This window comes from Manis pentadactyla, chromosome 8 (assembly GCF_030020395.1).
Source record: "Manis pentadactyla isolate mManPen7 chromosome 8, mManPen7.hap1, whole genome shotgun sequence".
NCBI lineage: Eukaryota > Metazoa > Chordata > Mammalia > Pholidota > Manidae > Manis > Manis pentadactyla.
The window spans coordinates 13,182,505-13,200,984 of record NC_080026.1 but is presented as its reverse complement, the minus strand read 5'-3'; the positions used below and the strand labels follow the sequence as shown (position 1 = coordinate 13,200,984).

Below are 18,480 nucleotides of genomic sequence, written 5' to 3'. Positions count from 1 at the left end.
GCCCGGCGCGGGGGCCCCTCCCGCGGCGGCGACTGCGCGGACCTCGCGGGCGCGGGGCCGAGGGAGGCGGTCAGGGGCCGGACCGCAGCGCGCTGCACGGCGGGCTGCGCAGACACGGGGGCCCGCGGGGCGCGCGAGCAGGTGGCGGCGGGATGCCCGGGCGGGACGCGGCCGCGCAGGGCCGCCCGCGCGCGGTGCGGGGTGCGGGCGTGCGCCGGGCCGGGGCGGCGGCGCGGGAGGCGGCGCGGCGAGGGGGCAACTTACCCGCGACGGCGGCGGCGAGGCCCAGCAGCGGCAGCAGGACCGCGGGCAGCGCGGCCCCGGGCATGACGGCGGCGCGGACGCCCGGCGCGGCCCTTCTCGGAAGTGCGGAGCCGCCGACGCCTCCCTCCCGCGGGCCCGGGCGGGGACGGGCGGAGGTGGGGGCGGCGGGGGGAAGGGGGGAAGGGGGGAAGGGGGGAGGGGGGCGGGACGGAGGGGAGGAGGGGGGAAGGGAACCCGGGGGACCGAGGGGAGGACGGCGGGGGGGAGGAGGGGACGGTCAGCCCACAGCTGACCCGGGCGGCTTGATTCCAATCTCGCGCGGCCTTCTGGAATCTTTTTTTATTTTTTTGGATTTTTACAACTTTTCGTTTGAACTGAAATAACGTATGACTATCAAAAGTGCAGCAAAAACAAAACAAAGAATTTCCGTGACTTTTCAGCCAGCTTCCCTAAATATTAACATCGTGTGTATCTCAAGCACAGGGAGCAAAGCCCCGAGAGTAGCGCTGGCGCGGGCCTGTTGACCCCTCTACAGCCCTCAGCGCAGGTGGCCAATCTTGCCTCTGATGTTCGTTTTCTAGGCTAACGCCCAGCCCGGGAGCCTACATCGCGCCGGCAGTCACGCCGCCTTCTTCTCCTTTAATGTGGGAAGGTGGCTCAGGCCGTCAGCGTCGTCAGCTATCCCGACACCGCTGAGGAGCGCCGGCCAGAGGGTTGTGGAATGTCCTGCAGTTTCGGCTTGTCTGATGTTCCCTCTTCTGGAAGATTGGAAGAACAGGATTCCGGTTATCCTTTTTTTGGCAAGAATATCAAAGAAGTGATGTGCTCACAGGGCGTCTCCTCACAGGTATGTTAACTTTAATCTGTTAAGGTGAGGGGTGTCTGCCAGGTTTCTCTTTTCGATCTGATGGCCAGAAACGCTTTCAAAGGCTCTTTCTGGTGTACTATGGCCCTTTCACAACTTTTCTATTACCAGCTCTGAGATTAAAGGCCTTTAAACTATGCTTGCACAGCCCTTGGAAGGACTGTGCCCATACCTTGAGCTAGAACCAAACAGCAAAATTATGCTTGCTATAATGTATTTATAAACTATGCAAGTGTAACTTGACAGTTGAGGGGACTGGAACCAGACAGCACAATGCCCAAACCAGGGCCCAGTAAGCTCTGACACAGCCTAATGTCATTAGCAAAAGAATGCTTTAAAATCAAGTCTAAACTCAACAAAAACACAACTCAATTTTAAAAAATGTAAAAATGATCTGAATAAACACCTCACCAAAGAAGATACGCAGATGACAAAAAAGTATATGAAAACATGCTCAATAGCATATTGCATATTAAAACAAAAATAAGATACCACTACACACCTATTAGAATAGCTAAGATCCCAAACACTGCCAACAGCCAAATGCTGATGAAGATGTGGGACAAAAGGAACTCTTACTCATTCCTGGGATGGGATGTGAAATGGTGCAGTCACTTTTGAAGACAGTTTGGCAGCTTCTTACAAAACTAAATCTACTCTTACCATACAGTTCAGTGATAGTCCTTCTTGGTATTTGTCTGAACAAGTTGAAAATGTACGTACACACAAAAGCTGCACAAGGATTTGTATAGCAGCTTTATTCATAATTGCCGAAGCCTGAGTACAACCAACGCCCTTCAATAGCTGAATGAATAAACGGTGGTACACCCATGCAAAGGAATAATATTCAGTGCTAAAAAGAACTATCAAGCCATGAAAAGACATGGAGAAACCTTAATATGGATTGTCAACTGGAAAAAGCCAATCTGAAAGGTTACATACTATAAGAGTCCAGCTATATGAATTTTGGAAAACGCAAAACTATGGGGATAGTAAAATGATCTGTGGTCACCAGGGGTTGGGGAGTGAGGAAGATATGACTAGGTGGAGCTCAGAGGCCTTATAGGGCAATGAAACTATTCTGTATGATAACGTAATGGTAGATACGTATCATACGTATCATTACACGTTTGTCAAAACCCAGCGAATGCACAATATAATGAAAACTGTGGACTTTGGTTAGTAATGTATCAATATTGGATTATTAGTTTTAACAAATGTATTACACTAATGCAAGGTGCTGATAATAGGGGAAAGGTAAGGAGGTCTATGGGAACTCTGTACTTTCTGCTCAATTTTTTTATAAACTTAAAACTCAAAAATTAAAGTCTATTCTAAAAAAAAATCAAGTGTAACCCTTTCTAACCCTTTCTAATCCTTTCCATGCCTTTGATAGTCCAGTCTGAAATGAAGTGATTGCACCAAGGAAATCTAACCAAAGGTCTGTGAGGAGTCAGAGTGTTACAGGTGGTAGGGACCATCTTGATTTACTGATAAGGAAAAGAGGCTTAAATAAGGGACATGAGTTACCCATGGGTGTACAGTGAATGCCATAAATTGAACCAGAGCCCAGGTCTTCTTCTGCAGGACTCTACGCCCATTCCAGGCTCAGCCCCTTTGCCAAAGTACCTAGGTCTTCTTCAATTTATTTCCATTTTTCTCACCTTATCAATAATCCATTTATACACTAAACCCAAACCCAAAATAAATCATTCCAAAGGCACACTATGTTTAAATGGTCAAACATCCTGATTCTGGACTCTTCTATCCTGCTAACTATGCAAGTAAAATGAACAGTTCTATGCAACCATGCAATTGAAAAAGTTCTCTCCACCCCCACATTAGGCACCAAAATATGTTTTCTCAATATAGGTTTGCATTAAACTAATTTTCAATCATGGTTAGATTTACAAAACCACTGGCATCCTAACAAATCGATCTATGTAGGAAGTAACCCATTTCAACAGTGTTTTGTATCTAAATTATTCGAACGAAGGAAAGGCATATTTTTTGTACTGCTAACTCTAGCGCACACTTCCTCATTTCTTTATGTCAATATGACAAAACAGACTACTTAATGCCTCTGTGTGGGCTAAAGTGATACTTCATTAAAATCTCTTGCTATGATGTCCTACTTTCCAATCACATTGAATATATTTTTCCTTCTCTCTCTCACCCTAATTTGCCTTCTTTTAGAGCTCATTCCAGACTCCAGTCCCTTGGCCTCATTTTTCCAGGCCTCTTATGTCTTCCTTCTCCATCCAGCCTGGAGGCTGCACCTCCACTTGTTCCTCTGTTGTGTCCACTGGCCAACTCTGAACCTGGTGTCGCTTTCTTTCTTTTTTTTCCTTTTTTACAATTAAAATTTTTTCCAGCTTTGCTGAGATATAACTAGCATATATCATTGTGCAAGTTTAAAGTGTACAACACATTGATTTGATACACATAATGCAAAATGATTACTACCATAGCATTAGCTAACACCTCCATCCCATCACTTAATTACTTCTTTTTTTGTGGTGAGATTTAAGATCTACTCTCTTAGCAACTTTCAAGTATACAGTGCAGTTTTAACTATAATCACCATGCATGCATTAGCTCCCCAGAACTTATCCATCTTAGGACTGCAAGTTTGTACCCTTTGTCCAACATCTCTGCATTTCCCCCACCCCCCGCCCCTACTAACCTCCACTGTATTCTATGAGTTTACCTTTTTTAGACTCCACACATTAATGGTATCATACAGTAATTGTCTTTCTCTGACTTTTTTTTTGAGAGGTAATTGACATATAGCATTATATTAGTTTCAGGTATGCAACGTAATGACTCGGTATTTGTATATGCTGTGAAGTGATCACCACAGTAAGTCTGGTTAACATCCATGACCATACACAGTTACAAACAACATTTTTTCTTCCAATGATGACTTATTTCACTTAGCATCATGCTCTCAAGATGCATCCATGTAGTCACAAATGGCAGTTTGCTTCTTTCTCATAGCTGAATAACATTCCATTGTGTGTATATATATGACGTATCTTCCTTATCCATTCATCCGCTGATGGACACTTAGGTTGCTTCCATGTCTTGGCCACTGCAAAAATGCTGCAGTGAGCATGGGGGCGCAGACATCTCTTCAAGAGCCTGTTCTCATTTCCTTTGAATATATACCCAGAAATGGGACTGTTGGATTGGATGGCAGTTCTATTTTCAGTGTTTTGAGGCTAGGGTCTCTTATTTTTTCTTCACAGACTCCCTTTGCTCAACTTTACTCAAGTGACTGAGGACAGGTCGAGGAAACAGTCACTTCTCCGGATGGTTGTTGCTACAAGGACGTTAACTTCATGCGGGCCCGGTGTGCCTCTCTGCAGTCCTTTTTGTTTTTGTCTTGGTCACTGTCCTCTTCCACTCTGCTCATCAGGTATTTTAGTTTCTTATTACTCTCTTCAAGCTGAGACCCAATTTGATACCTGTGTTTCAAAGTAAAAGACCTCACCTTCTACTCAACAGGAAAGTGCGGGCCATCAGATCTAGACAAAAATCTTCAAATACTTGTCTACTGTCCCCATCGTTGTCATGCAGGTCTTCCTCTTGTGGCCTCAGAGAGGAGGGCATGCTTCCCCCACCCCATCCAAACCTAGTTCATCTTTCCGGGGACTTAGAACTGCCCCTCTCATCCCACCTTCTCCACAAGGACTCCCTTCTTCTCCCCTGCATCATCTTCTCTGTGTCTGGTTTTTAGTTTTGCTTTCTTTCCCCTCATTTTCTAAACCTGTGAACCTCTTTCCCCCTCCTTTGGGAAAAAAGCCTTTGACCCTTCCTTCTTCCTCTCGCTCAACCCCTCTTCTTTCCATCTACACCAGACTTCCCAAATTTTCATGCTCCCTGTTTCCTAATTTCCCTTGCACTTTTCAGTTCAATCCCATCTGGATTCTGGTCACTCTATTGCATTTCAGCTTGCTAAGATCACCAATGTTTTCCTGATTCCTGGGATCCAATCTTATCTGACTGTTGTTTAGCGATTGGAGCAATTCTGACTCTGCTCCTTGAATTGGGGCATCCCCTGTATGAAAAGGGTATTTGGCCAGGGAACCAAAACGCTAGGACTTCTCAGGACTAATCATCAGTCCACACTAGGTTCTTGGGGAAGGTTCCTGGGGTGGGCATTGATGAGTTCCTTTTTGGTCTGAGATACTTAGCCCTAGGTAACTTTAGACCAAAACAGTGGTGAGTCCTCCTGTGTGTATTTCAGCTCCCACAGGCCCAGGAGTGAGGAAAAAGGAATGAAGAGAAAAGGCTGATGAGGAAGACCAATGAAGAAGAGGCTGTACAAATAATCCAGGGAGAAAAAAAGAGAAAGGCCTGAATGAAGACATCTGGCAATGGAGATAGCTACTCTGTGGGAAGCCGGAGGTAAAGCACAGAATTGTTGGATTGGGGAGATGAGAAAGAGAGGATTTGAGTATGAATTCTGAGTTTCTAGCTGGGGAGGCAAGGGGTATGGTGTCTTTATGTTAATTGAAAGAGAACATAGGAAGAACTGGGGGGAGGAATGGAAAACAAATTTCTAAAATTCAGCCTATGATTAATTGAGCTTGGAAAAAAGAGAATACATGTATACTAAAATTTTTAGTATAGTGCAGATATTGTGAGAATGTTTTAATTTAGAATATGCAGGAACCAGAGGTAACTTTGTATAGATCAAGAGGTCTAGTAAAAAAAAAAAAATTTCTCTTTTGAGATCCAGTTAAAATTTGCCTTCTTAAGCAAGATAAAGTTGTGAAACTAATAGCAATTAGGTCTTCATTTCTCCATGAAGGTTTTGGATTAAATGAACCGAAGATAAATAAATCTGAATCTCTGATTTTCCCTAGCATAAATTCAGCTGTTGGGTCAGGGATGGGGGTTACCAACACTTCATCAGCCATTTGCAGGGGAGAGGGTCCAGATGCTGAAGATATCTTGCCTTGGGATCAAGGAGAGGAACATGCTGTTTGGGGAGCAAGGGGAGAAAAAGTATATGATTGGTATCATTTCTGTATTTGTCCTCTACATCTGATCATTAGGTATATTTGCTTTCTTTTTTAGGTACCTGGTTTTGAGAGATCATTTTGTCAGACCACATGTCGGGGTTGGATTAGTTAAGGAAGATTGGACAAGGCTGTCTTCCGATCCTCTGAGCCATCTGGAGCAGGTGGCAATGGGGAAAGGAACGTGATACAGCAGTCCTGGTCATGTGGCTAGATTATCCCGCGGGAGTTAGAACAGGAACTGAATCTTTGAACTATTAATTTAGGAGTGGTTGATGAATGTTTTGGGGCAGGAGGTGGTGAATAGGATCTCTTGAGGGGAGCACAAAAAATAAGTGGACAGTAGATGTAATTTCTGCCAATCCGATAGTTAAAAGACACGCTGAGAAAGTGAAATCTGAAAAAGAGACTAAAATAAAATATTCAGGGATGCAGGAATGATTACATTTATTCCTTTAAAAAATGCACACAAAATCTTAAGGATGCCTTGCTTTACAATAGCTGGACACTTTATTTTTTGTCACACTATTGCCTAATATAATAACTCCCAATCTAGAGATTTTTTTTTTTTTGAATAAGGATCAACAACACTTTTGATTTTTATGAATTGATATTTCACAGAATACAGGCCTGGGGTGTAGTAGAATGACCCTCGATTGGTATTTGCATCTATGTGTTAGAGTCCTCTAGGTGTACATAGTATAGTTTACCTAAAGATTTCAACATGACTTTCCCAGTTGCTTCCAATAGTTTTCCATTACAAAGTAATGATGAACTTTCACTTAAAACATTGTAGGGAATGTTTATTTAAGATACAGTCTCCAGGTAAAATTACAGGATCAAAGAGTATGGACATTTGGAAAGTCTTGGATTAAAAAAACAAAACCAAAAACAACTCTGTCCCCCAACACTTTTACATATAAAATTAAAGAAAACAACTTTATTGTGTCATTACTATATATATCTGCACTTTTCCCATCAAGTTGATTTAGTTTTCTGAAGAAAGTCTTAAAACTAAAATTGTACCGATCATAGAGCAAGAGTCTAACACATTCAATAAAAAAAAATATTTCAGGACCACTGTACTATAGGTTTTGACTATGCTAAAACTATGTGAGAAAATTATTTACAACTTTATCATAGTATAAACACTCTAAATTTTAAAATAAATTTGTGGATTTTATACAAAAATATTCTAAAGTACAAATATAAGTTAAACACTGAATAAAATATTCCTCATGTCCAGTGCTGGCTATTACTAAGATTATATTCTAGGTGGTAAAACTTAAAGTGATAACCACGAAAGAGTGTTTCCTTAATTATTCAAAATTTTAAATATTTCACTAGTAATCACAAGGTTTAGCATTTCATTGTAAAATTTTCACTTTTTACAACTGAAAAGTATGCAATTTCCTTTACAGACCCTTTTTTCTTTACCTCAAATAAAAATGTAACAAAGTAATAAAAAATTCTTAATCAAAAGTTAACATGCCACATGAAGAATATAAGTTGTGAAATTTTCAAAAATTCTTATCCTTAGCTGATTCCCTTTAAGAAAGAAACAGTTATATTTTGCACATAAGAAAAGACAAGAAACAGCTACAAGCTATCTGATGAATCGAACAATAACGTTCCCACACTTCAGAAAAATGGTAAGTACTAAATCTTCTTTAAAAGGCATTGTTTTATGAATAACTATGAATAGAACAAAACATTTGCATTTAAATAATTTTGGTATGAAATATCTTTCAAATAGTATGAAAAGAATCTTGCCAAGAGGCATTTTGCTGTGTAAAAAATCAGCATGTCTCATTGTTTCTTTCATATGTTATTTCCACTAATGCTACAAATTACTATTTTAAAACAATGTTCATATTTACAGTTGTGTTTTTACCATGAGGTACTAATTTCCATTTGGCTGGATGTTCTCAAAAATTTAAAGGTAGATTTGTGATCTAGTAGCATGACAATTTAAATTTTCTAAGAAGTTCTGTTAAAATGCCATTAAAAAATACATATCCTAGCTACTAACTACATTTTACAGCGAAATGCACATTAAACTTATTACCATACAAATAATTGGGACTTTAGTTCCCGCTTCAGGTCCCCTCCATTCTCTTAAGTAGAGTTATAAACATGGCATTTTGTGGGTAATTCACCATGGAGACCAGCACAGCAATTAAACAACTGAAAAAATACTCAAGACTTCTACTTTGGAAGAGTAAATACTGACACTGGAAAAAATTTTCATGGCTCATTTTTCCTAAGACATTAGTGCAAATCAGCAAACTTTCAGAAGAATTTAGTCTTGGAAAGATGGAAGCATAATCTCATCTTCATCCATTCCTTGTGCATATCGAACTGAAGAGAAGCCTGGCCAGTGCAAATGGTTCCTTTGGAAGAGGACCCAAATCAGTCCGCAGATGAGGGCTACCAAGCTTAGCATGGCAAAGGCGATGCCGATTCCTCTGTAATCGGGGCCTAGAGCAGGGCAAGGTTTGGCATTGGAGGAGAGAATACAAAAGTGATCTTAATGATATTACACACTAGGTTGTGTGTCACATTTATAAACCCTGTACAAATTAGATACAATAAAGTACCTGATTGTTTCATCGCATTAACGCAGAACTCAAACTCATCATCACTTAGGTGCTTTCTTTTAAAATTTAACCGTTTTCCTTTTCATTCAAATCCTCTTCATTGCTATAGCAATTTTCTTCCAAAGAAATTAAAGCACCTTCATTATTCTCACTTTCCCTTCCCATAATCCTTCTGAGGCTACCACTCCCAATACACTACACTACTTCGATAGCCAATTGCTAAAAGTTGTACATTTTTGTGTTTGACCTACTAAGGGCCAAGTAAATATTTGCTTGAAGACAATTTAAGTCTTTAGGATGACCTCACTTAGTTCCTCGCTATTCCTTCTCTGCCTACTGCCCAGGTGGACTCATTCTGCCCCATGGCTTTATATACCATCTCTGTGCTGAGCTCCCTTCTCCCTCGTAAGTCCAGTTGCATACTAGGCAGAGTATGGGTATCTCATCTCCATAGGGACAGCTCTGCATGCCTAAACAGCACTCTTGCTTGACACCACTCTAACCCTGCTCTCACCCACCCTCAGAATCTTTCTGTTGCTTTCCATTCCACTAAGAGTAGAACCCAAATTCGTGACACTTGCTTCCAGAGCCCTAGGTGGTGGTACTTGCCTACCTTCCGTCTCTTCCCCGAGTGCTCAGCCTTATTCCCTCCAAATGGTTCCTCCGCCCAGTTTGCCCTTTCCCTGCTCCTTGCTGCTGGCCTTTCACATCTCGCCTTCTACGTCTCCTGGTCTTAGCCGTCTTCTCTGACAAACTAATCTAATGCAGCCATCCCCCTCGACTTGATCACATAGAGTTAATAACGATTTGATATTTTCCTCTCTTTTACAAATTGACCTGCTTGGTAACATATTATCTGTCTCCCTCCATTGGGTCGTAAGGGATGTGAGGACAGGTATGTTATCTGCCTTGTTCACAGGTGCACCCCAGCTCACAGAGCAGGGTGTGACACAGAGCAGACACTCTTAAGTATCTGCTGAGTCAATGTACAAATATATAGACACTGATCACCTAGAACTCGGGTTTTATCTTTCATATTTGTATACCAAAATGGGCATTTGTATGCTAGATCTTTAAACATGTTGCTGAGGAAAAATGTAGAGCTCTTTTTCTAGAAATGCAGTTATTAAGATTTTTATGGTAATTTTATGTGTCCCTTCCTAATGAAACGTAAGGTCAGATTTTGATTTCATGCTGATACCCAGGACATTTTAAGTAATTAAATCCAGTTTTCTTCTGTTGTTCAGTTAATCATGGGTTTTACAGAGACAAGGAGAAAAAAGGTTAACTATAGAATTAGACCTTGGAGCTTTTCCATATTCAAACTATAGAATAAAATTCTTCTTAAGAACATTTTAAAGAAATGACCTCCTCAATACTCTGGCGGCTTTCATTTTTCTTAGAGAAGATCTATACAAAGTTCGGATTGTTTAGTAGTTTCATCTGGGAGTCCTAGACATCTCACGCACTTGTAGTCTCTTACAATTGATGTTCCCAAGTGAGAAAACCTCTATGACTTGATCAGGACTTTTCGATATACCTTAAAGACTAAATCCTTTAGGACCAAGTACAAAACCTGGCACATAATTGAATTGTACATGTATTTCCTGACCTCTTCTGCAAAAACATTCCTTAAGGACAGTCAGAGTCTGTACTTACTCAGAGAAACTTTGCAGACAACTCTTCCGTAGCCCTGTGAACATTCAGCTTTTATCCAAGTTTCATTTGAGGCTAATAAAATGCTACATTTTCCGTGATCACTCTTACTTTTATTTGCCCATTTGACAAATGTCACTTTTGATCCATCTAACCAATTCCAAGACTGACCTGAAGAAAGAAATTAAGTATAACTATATTTATTGCCACAAAGTTACTGAGGGGAAAAAAAGCAAGCAGCTCAGACAATCCGTTTACTTAGAACTGTGCTGTGCCCGCTTTTTAAAAGGAAATTTATTAGAATTGAGGAAATTTAAAAATCAGTTCTTCAGTTACACTTGTCCCATTTCAAATGCTCAGTATCAAACGGCTCAGATCCAGAACTTTTTTTATCTTTGCAGAAAGTCCTAGCAGCACTGATACAGAATGTGATGTTTTAACTAAAGTGCAGAATGCTTGCACATTTATCATGTGAGGGATAGATTTCTAAAGGCCTGTACCTCCCTCCTTTGCCCCCCAATTTAAAAAACTCAGTAAAGATGCGCTGGTTGGGGAGGAAGGGTCCAGGAGGGTCTACCCACCAAGGCTCAATTTTTGTTTTCCATCTGAGGCACCACCACCTTGTGGTGGCAGTGTGAACACGATTTATAATTCATCTAGATGGCCGGTTTTTAATCCATTCACTTTTTGACAAGTACTTGATATATTGGAATGCACATTTATTTCAATTATTTAGAATTCAACTTTGCATAAGTGTGAAACACTTCCTATTGTTCTATTAAATTTGTACTCTTAATTCATCATTCTTATCAATTCCAAGTTCACTCAAACCCTATTATTTATTTTTTCTTGTTTTATTTTTATTTTTTTATTGAGGTGTCATTGATATACAATCTTTTATTGGTTTCAAATATACAACACAGTGGTTTAATAGTTACCCATATTATTAAATCCTTATCCCCACTAGATTAGTTACTATTTGTCAACATAGAAGGATATTACAGAACCATTGGCTATATTCTCCATACTGTACTTCTATCTCTGGGACCAACTTATATTATGACTGAGAATTTTTGTGCCCTTTATCACCCTCACCCTTCCCCATCCACCCGCCCACCCCAACCCCTCCTCCATGGTAACCACTAGTCACTTCTCAGTGTCTATGCGTCTACTGCTGTTTGTTCATTCTGTTTTGCTTTGTCAAACCCTATTACTATTATGTCTCATTGAAAAGTTCTTCCACAAATCTTTTTGAATCAATTTTCTGCAATTTTACTAATCCAGTTTGAAAAAAAGTCACTTTAAGACTTAATTTTGCTCTATGGTAAAAATGTTCCAAGAGGGAAGAGAACAACAAGAGAACTTTCTGAATAACAGTTACAAGCTGCAAAAACAGGTGGCAGACCCTGGGTTTCTAAAAGGGCAGTAAGCCACGGGTTCTCTGCTACTACACACCGTAGCAGGCGGAAAAGCGTCCTGTTGATCCAAGTAACTTAAGCTTTTAGAAGAACTCCAGTTGATTTAACCTGACTTCTATTTCATTATTGCTTTCCATCATTACTAATATGTCACTCACTCATTCATTACAAATTTGTAAGCCTCTAAAACAACCAGCAGACCTAGCTTATTCATCATCAAGAAACATTTGATTTAGCCACCACTTGACATTCTTTAGCAAGGCTGACCTGGAATTTAGGGCAAGTTACAACTCTCTTTGCACGCTGTACACACAAGTATGTCCCTTACCGGCAGACTGTTGAGATAATCCAAGCCAGACTCTCATGGTAATATTGTTATTTTCCCTCATCAGTCTACTCACGAATTTATTCTCATCCTCACCCTCTATAGTCACAATAGTTGCAGAATCATCTGTTGGAAAACAAACCCCCAAGTGATTAGCTTTATGCAACTAGGGAAGTGAGAAATTCAAGCTTTACACATAGAATGCTTTTAAAATCTGATATCGATGTCAGATTTTTTTCAAGTGTAGCATTAGGAGCTTTCCAAAAAAGAAATATTTCTAGATTGAAACTGTGTATATTGAAAATTTACATTTTTAAAAAATGTTTACTGGTTATATTTTTTGACCTGGGAACTGCCTAACCAGTGAGACCTTTGTGTATGAACAGCTAGTCACAAGGAATGGGGCATGTGACAATAGATAGATGTGTCCCCCTTCAGATTTTCAGCACATTCACCTCAACAACCATTTCTGAATAACAGCTCAGCTTAAATTTGCTTCTGTTAGAATGAAAGTAAAAGCAAATAGGTTTGGGATACTGGGGAGCATTAGCCTTCCTCTTAATATTTTATACTTAAGCGTTCTTGGTCATGCCCATTGTAAGTTCCTATATATGGTATGGCACTGAATGAGTGTTTCTGAAGTTTGACAGGTTGCCCTAAACACACAGAGAAAATAGTGTTATCACCAGCCTCAAGCAAGAGATAGAGATAAAATAATAATAGGTTTGGAAATCAGTCCTAAGTGGAACTGAGCAGTCTGCAACAGCAACTAGTCTGTCCATATCTGAACTAAAGCATCACTTGTGTTGTGGGGGTGGGTGGGGGTCTGTTTTAAGAAGGGCAAAGGAAAACCTTTATTCCTTCATAGGATGTCCCAGTGCTTTCTGTGTGACTTTGTTTAATATTAGTTAATCCTGTTGGGGAAGGTATTATCGCTGTTTTACAGATGAAGAAACTGAGGCTCAAGGAGATTAAGTAAACCAGCCAGGTTGACACAGCTAGCCAGTTATAGAACTAGAAAGTCAATCTCAGCCTTTCTACTAGTAATCAATGTGAATGCTCTGTGCAGGGCATCGTGCTCCATTTACCTACATTATCTCATGTCATTCGTTCCTACAACAACCCAACCTTTACCCAACTTTTGACATAAGTATTATTTTCATGCTCACTGTTGAAATGAGAAAAGAGAAACAATAGTAGTTGTTACTCATCTTGTAAGTGTGGGAGCTGTGATATGAACCCAGACCTGTCTGCCTCTAAAGCTAAAGTATTTAACCCCCACATTACAATGACAGTAAACCTCTCTGTTTTCTTCTTTAGGACCAAGAGGCTTCAGACTTTCAGAATACATCTATAGCTCACAATAGTCCCCATCATGTGTATATATATGTATACATGTCTAGCACACAACAGTTCTCACATAAAAGTACCCATTTTGTAGTTGAGCCTTAAGGATATTTTTAAATCAGTCAAGTATCTCAACAGCAAAATAAATGAGAGAAATGCCATCTGCCTGGCTAAATTGCTACCCAAGGATGCAGGTCTTTGAAGTACTCTAGGTGGTCTCCCTAGAAGTCATTCCACAGTTTGACTGTAGGCCGGATTTATAAGGGAGAGACCCTATTATTGCTGCTCTTTCTACAACAGTTAAATCTGGAGACAAAGTCCTGTTCCTTGTGGTGCGCAGAGGCTGCGGAACGGATGAACAACCTGACTCCTTTGATTTTTGTTACCCTGTTCAGGCCAACCTTACTTACTAATTACTAAGTAATGGAAAATCTATAATTTTGTATTTACTACTTAACCAACTTTATAAAAAATTTACCTCTTAATCCCTTCACCTAGGCATATCTAGATATATTTAACACAGTTTCATCTGTCGGTATTTTCACCTCATGGTTCACTTAGCAATTTTTTATTCAATTTCTTCCCACTTACTTTTATTTCCCATGTACTTATTCCCCAAGTGATCATTATTAATGGCTATTCCAATATTCCACTGAGCTCATATGTTATAAAATACTAACCATTTCCCATGACTGGGCATTTAGGCTATAATGCTATATTACAAACAGTGAATGCTTTAAAAATATAATCATGTTTTCAAATTATTTCCTTAAGAAAAGTTCCAATGATTAAATTGTTGAGTCAAAGAAAAGCAATTTCAACTCACCAAGTTTTGAACAGAACTGTGTGGCTTCTGAGAAACTGTGTAATGCCTGGTCAGATGCATAACAGTGGTCCTTGTACCGGACCCACTGTGACTCATTCCCTTTTATTGCTGGACATCTTGATGAGTACAAATGAGAGGACACCTTTTTAGCTGTAAAAATGTTAGACATAACTGTAAAAATGCACAGAAAAAACGACTGAATTTTAAAATATAATTTAATGTCCCTATCTAAAGGTGTGGAAGCTCAATATACACAACAGAGAAAGCGACAGCCCATATTTCAAGGTCTACATTGTAATTAGCTTTTTGGGATACTTTTTTAAAACTTAAAAAGTAGAAGAAAATCCTTAGCCCTCTCAGATGCATTTAGATTAAAATAAAAACAATTAGAAAGCAGAATAGAAAAAGAAGAATAAAAAAAGAAGCAAAGATAGTTTGGGCAGGCCTATAACTACTTTGAAATAATAATGTGAATTCCTTCTTTCCTTGGATTCCTTTGTGTTAACTTGCCATCAAAAGAACTACTTTTAAAAATCATCCCCACAAGTGAAACTTCGGCCATTTGTTTACAAAGTGGAATCACATAGTATTTGTCTCTTTGTGACCGACTTCACTTCACTTCGCATGTCTTCAAGGTTCATTCATGTTGTATTATGCGTGAGAAATCCTTCCTGTGTTAAGGCTGAATAAACATTCTATAGTATGTACATACTAGATTTCACTTACCCATTTGTCTGCAGGGGACAACATGGGTCGCTTCTACCTTTTGGATATTGCAAATAATGCTGCTACTGTGAACGTGGTTGTACAATTATCTGCTCAAATCCCTACTTTTACTTCTTTTGGGTATATACCCAGAAGTGGAACTGATGGATAGTATGGTAGTTCTAAGTTAAATTTTTTTAGGAATTACCATACCATTGTTCACATGGCTACAGACCACTTCATATTCCCACAAACAAGGATAAGAAATGTGCTTGTTTCTTCACATCCTCATCAAGCTTGCTATTTTCTTTTTGTGAAGACCTAGTTTTTAAAGTTTGTTCTTGTATTTGTTTCTCAGGGCTGACATAGTAAATTCCCACAAAGTGAGTGGCTTAAAACAACAGAAATTTATTCTCTCACAGTTCTGGAGGCCAGAAGTCAGGGGGAAAAAAAAAGCTGTCAGCAGGACTGGTTCCTGTTGGGGGCTCTGAGGGCCAGTATGTTTCCTGCGCATCTCACAGTGTCGGGTGGCTGCTGGCAGTCCTCGGCTTGCAGCTTGCATCACTGCAGTCCTGTCTCTGTCATCAAAAGGTCTTCATCCTCTGTTTGTGTCAGTGTTTCTCCTCTTATAATGATACTTGTCATTGGATTGAGGCCCGTCCTAATCAAGCATAACCTCATCTTAACTAATTATATCTGCGAAGACTATTTCTAAATAAGGTCACATTGTGAGGTTGTGGGTGGACATGAATTCAGCCCAGCACAGCACTGAGTTTGTGTTTGATTGTGTTGACCTTCTCCTCCATCCCGTGATGTGCCTTCCATTTCTGCATGCCTTATCATATTCCTCATGTATTCCAATTGTTTTTCCAGAAGATTAATTTTCCATACCTAACAACTGAGATGTCAGTCCTTGATCGTGTCTTTATTCCTCATTCTTTGTATCTATCATTCCCCCTTTTCTATTCACTTGTTTTCCTAGATAAGGTTTTCATATTTTCTTTTGCTGAATCTGTCCAATTCCAAATGTTGGATCTTCTCTTGATGATTCTTGGAGCAGGAAACATGGCAACACTGAGAACCAGAAGCTTCAGAGACCTAACCTGCCACTGTCTCTTAGCCTATCCAGCACCTGGATGGTTTAAGTCCCTGTGTTCTTCTTCAAGGTCCATCCATTAGGGATGCCCCGCAAATCCAGCTCCTGATGCAAGGACTCTTTACTTAGATCTTAAGGATCATGTAAGTTTGGAAAATGCTAAGTTACATAAAGTAAACGGATTTCTTTACTAAAGAAACTCTCAGAGCCATCAATATGGTAAATCACCTGATGTATTTCCCAAATTTATGTGTTGTGGAATCCTTTCTCAAAAGGAGCATCTCAGCTTTTGAAATACATTGCTAAGTGAAATTAAAATTTGCAAATTCTAGAGTGGAACTTACCTAGTGATATAACAACTGAAAATCTCTGGGAACAAATTTCCTGAATGGGTATACGGTATTTGCTTCTCTTCACAAAGTATCAAAATTATTTTGATAGGATTTGTGAATAAACCTTAATTTAAAACCTCTAAATATTCAATCATGTGCATAAAACAAGTGTCACAATTTAGAAAATATATAGTTATTCAAAATCAAGTCTTACGCTTTGTTGGTTTATAACAAAGAGCACCATCCTTGACAGTCGTGCACATTTCGTGTTTCCAAATACCCTTTGGATCCACAACAACACAGTTTCCAGCAGATTTATCATCTTTCCATGGGAGGTAGTCAAATGCACTGCCATCAGACCATTCAAAACTTGATTCACTTCCCTGTTTTAGGCATAAGAGAGAGAACCAGTATCCACATGTATGACTTCACAAACAACATTAAGAAAAACATACATACTTTAAGATATCTTGGAATAGAGTGTTAATTATTTGCTTACAAATGTTGTAGGTCCTCACTTGTTTGTAAAATCAGGTACTTACTATTGATGCATTAATTTGAGACATTTGCTCTGGCACTATTTAAATAACACTTTAAATTTAGAGACAGTTACTATACTCTGTCTCCAGATTTATATATATTTTAAGGAAGAGTTTATATAACATTTGAAATTTAATGATGTACAAATGGCTTTCATTTGTAACAATTACAGATTTACAATCTGAACCTTCGTATTATTCTGAAACTCATTTGAGATTACTTTTGATTTTTCCTTTATTCTGTAATCCTAATTTGCTATCCTTTCTTCTATTTTCCCCACTTTATTATAAAGATTATTTAAATTAGACCTTCAATTCTAATCTCAATAGACATTAATTTTCTTGTACACCAGACAGTATTATAGGTACATAAATATACTAATTAATATTATTTGAATAGTGGCACAAAAGATGTGTTTACCAGCAGAAGATTATTCTCAAACAGTGCTAATTTCTAGGGGGAAAGTGGGAAGAAAATATACATTCATTTGTCGTAACATTAAGACTTTTACTTGGCCCCTTACATAAACTTTGTTAATCTTAACTGTAATTCTATATTAAGGAAAATATTATCACCCCAATTTTACAAATGAGGAAATAAGCCTGCAAAAAGGTTGAGTAACTTGCTCATGCTCACCCAACATGTCAATGGAAAACCCACCACTAGCAGAGGAAACTCAAGTTTTTCTCATTCTGTGCTATTCTTCCCTTTTCACCAGCTTTCCGATTGGTCTGCCCCAAATAGGTGACAGAGGTGTTGTTGAGATCCTGGGCCTTTGGCGTCACCTGGCAGTGTCTAAGGTAGCTGCAGTCCCAGCCTTTTGCCCTAGTGTACCCTACAAATATAATTTTCTGTTTGTTCTATGTTGTGAAAAGATAAGAAAGCAATATGCTGTGCCAACTGAGTCCTAGAACTTAATCTGATGTTATACTTTGAATTACAATTTTAAGCTCAAATTTCCAAACCTCTGACATATTTGGAAAGTTTCTGGAAAACATAACGAGACTTACATCATGACTTGAGAGCCCAATCCACAGCGGAAATCCATCACGCTTTACGATATCTTCCAGAAAGAGCTGGCCATTTTGGTCATGAACACTTGCTAAATGACCTCCACTTTGGGAACACATGTTTAATGCTTCATACCATGTTACCTTTTTCTGAATAACATTATAAATACCATCTTCATATGGAATGAACTGTGGCAGAGTAGCATTATATTCCTCCTTGTAGTCAACTATAATGTTTAAATTAGAAGTGTTAAGTGATAAAGTTTAAATTACTTAAAATACGTATTTTGGGTATCTGAGTTTCTCATTAATAAAGGAAGCCAAGGTGTACTTTATTTTTCTTTTGTCATGGTACTTATAACAGGGTCTTCAATATTACAGTTGTCGGTTGATTTTTTAAAAGGCACAAACACTGTCTTTCAATTAAGTAGTTCACATTATTAGTTGGGGACAGAAAACAACACCT

General features: G+C 39.2%; 1 protein-coding gene and 1 long non-coding RNA gene across 6 annotated transcripts in view; one reads left to right on the top strand and one right to left on the bottom strand.

The window, feature by feature from the left end:
* Positions 1–18,480, bottom strand: part of LOC118911699 (CD302 antigen) — a 114,313-nt gene that overhangs the window by 31,783 nt on the left and 64,050 nt on the right. For 3 of the 5 annotated variants that reach the window (XM_057505539.1, XM_057505540.1, XM_036884037.2), the window contains exons 30-35: positions 18,015–18,241; positions 16,679–16,847; positions 14,332–14,481; positions 12,162–12,284; positions 10,419–10,586; positions 8,462–8,640 (exon numbers count right to left, since the gene is read on the bottom strand). In XM_057505539.1, coding sequence (XP_057361522.1) covers positions 8,462–8,640; positions 10,419–10,586; positions 12,162–12,284; positions 14,332–14,481; positions 16,679–16,847; positions 18,015–18,241 — 1,016 coding nt within the window. Of the gene's footprint in view, positions 1–264; positions 446–8,461; positions 8,641–10,418; positions 10,587–12,161; positions 12,285–14,331; positions 14,482–16,678; positions 16,848–18,014; positions 18,242–18,480 lie in introns of those variants that run through there. The other 2 variants (XM_036884040.2, XM_057505541.1) reach the window with 2 other exon arrangements.
* LOC118911703 (uncharacterized) lies at positions 284–18,120 on the top strand. The gene is made up of 6 exons (XR_008998814.1): positions 284–419; positions 743–1,111; positions 4,381–4,550; positions 5,382–5,542; positions 7,700–7,811; positions 17,955–18,120. It is a non-coding gene; the product is annotated as an uncharacterized LOC118911703 (long non-coding RNA).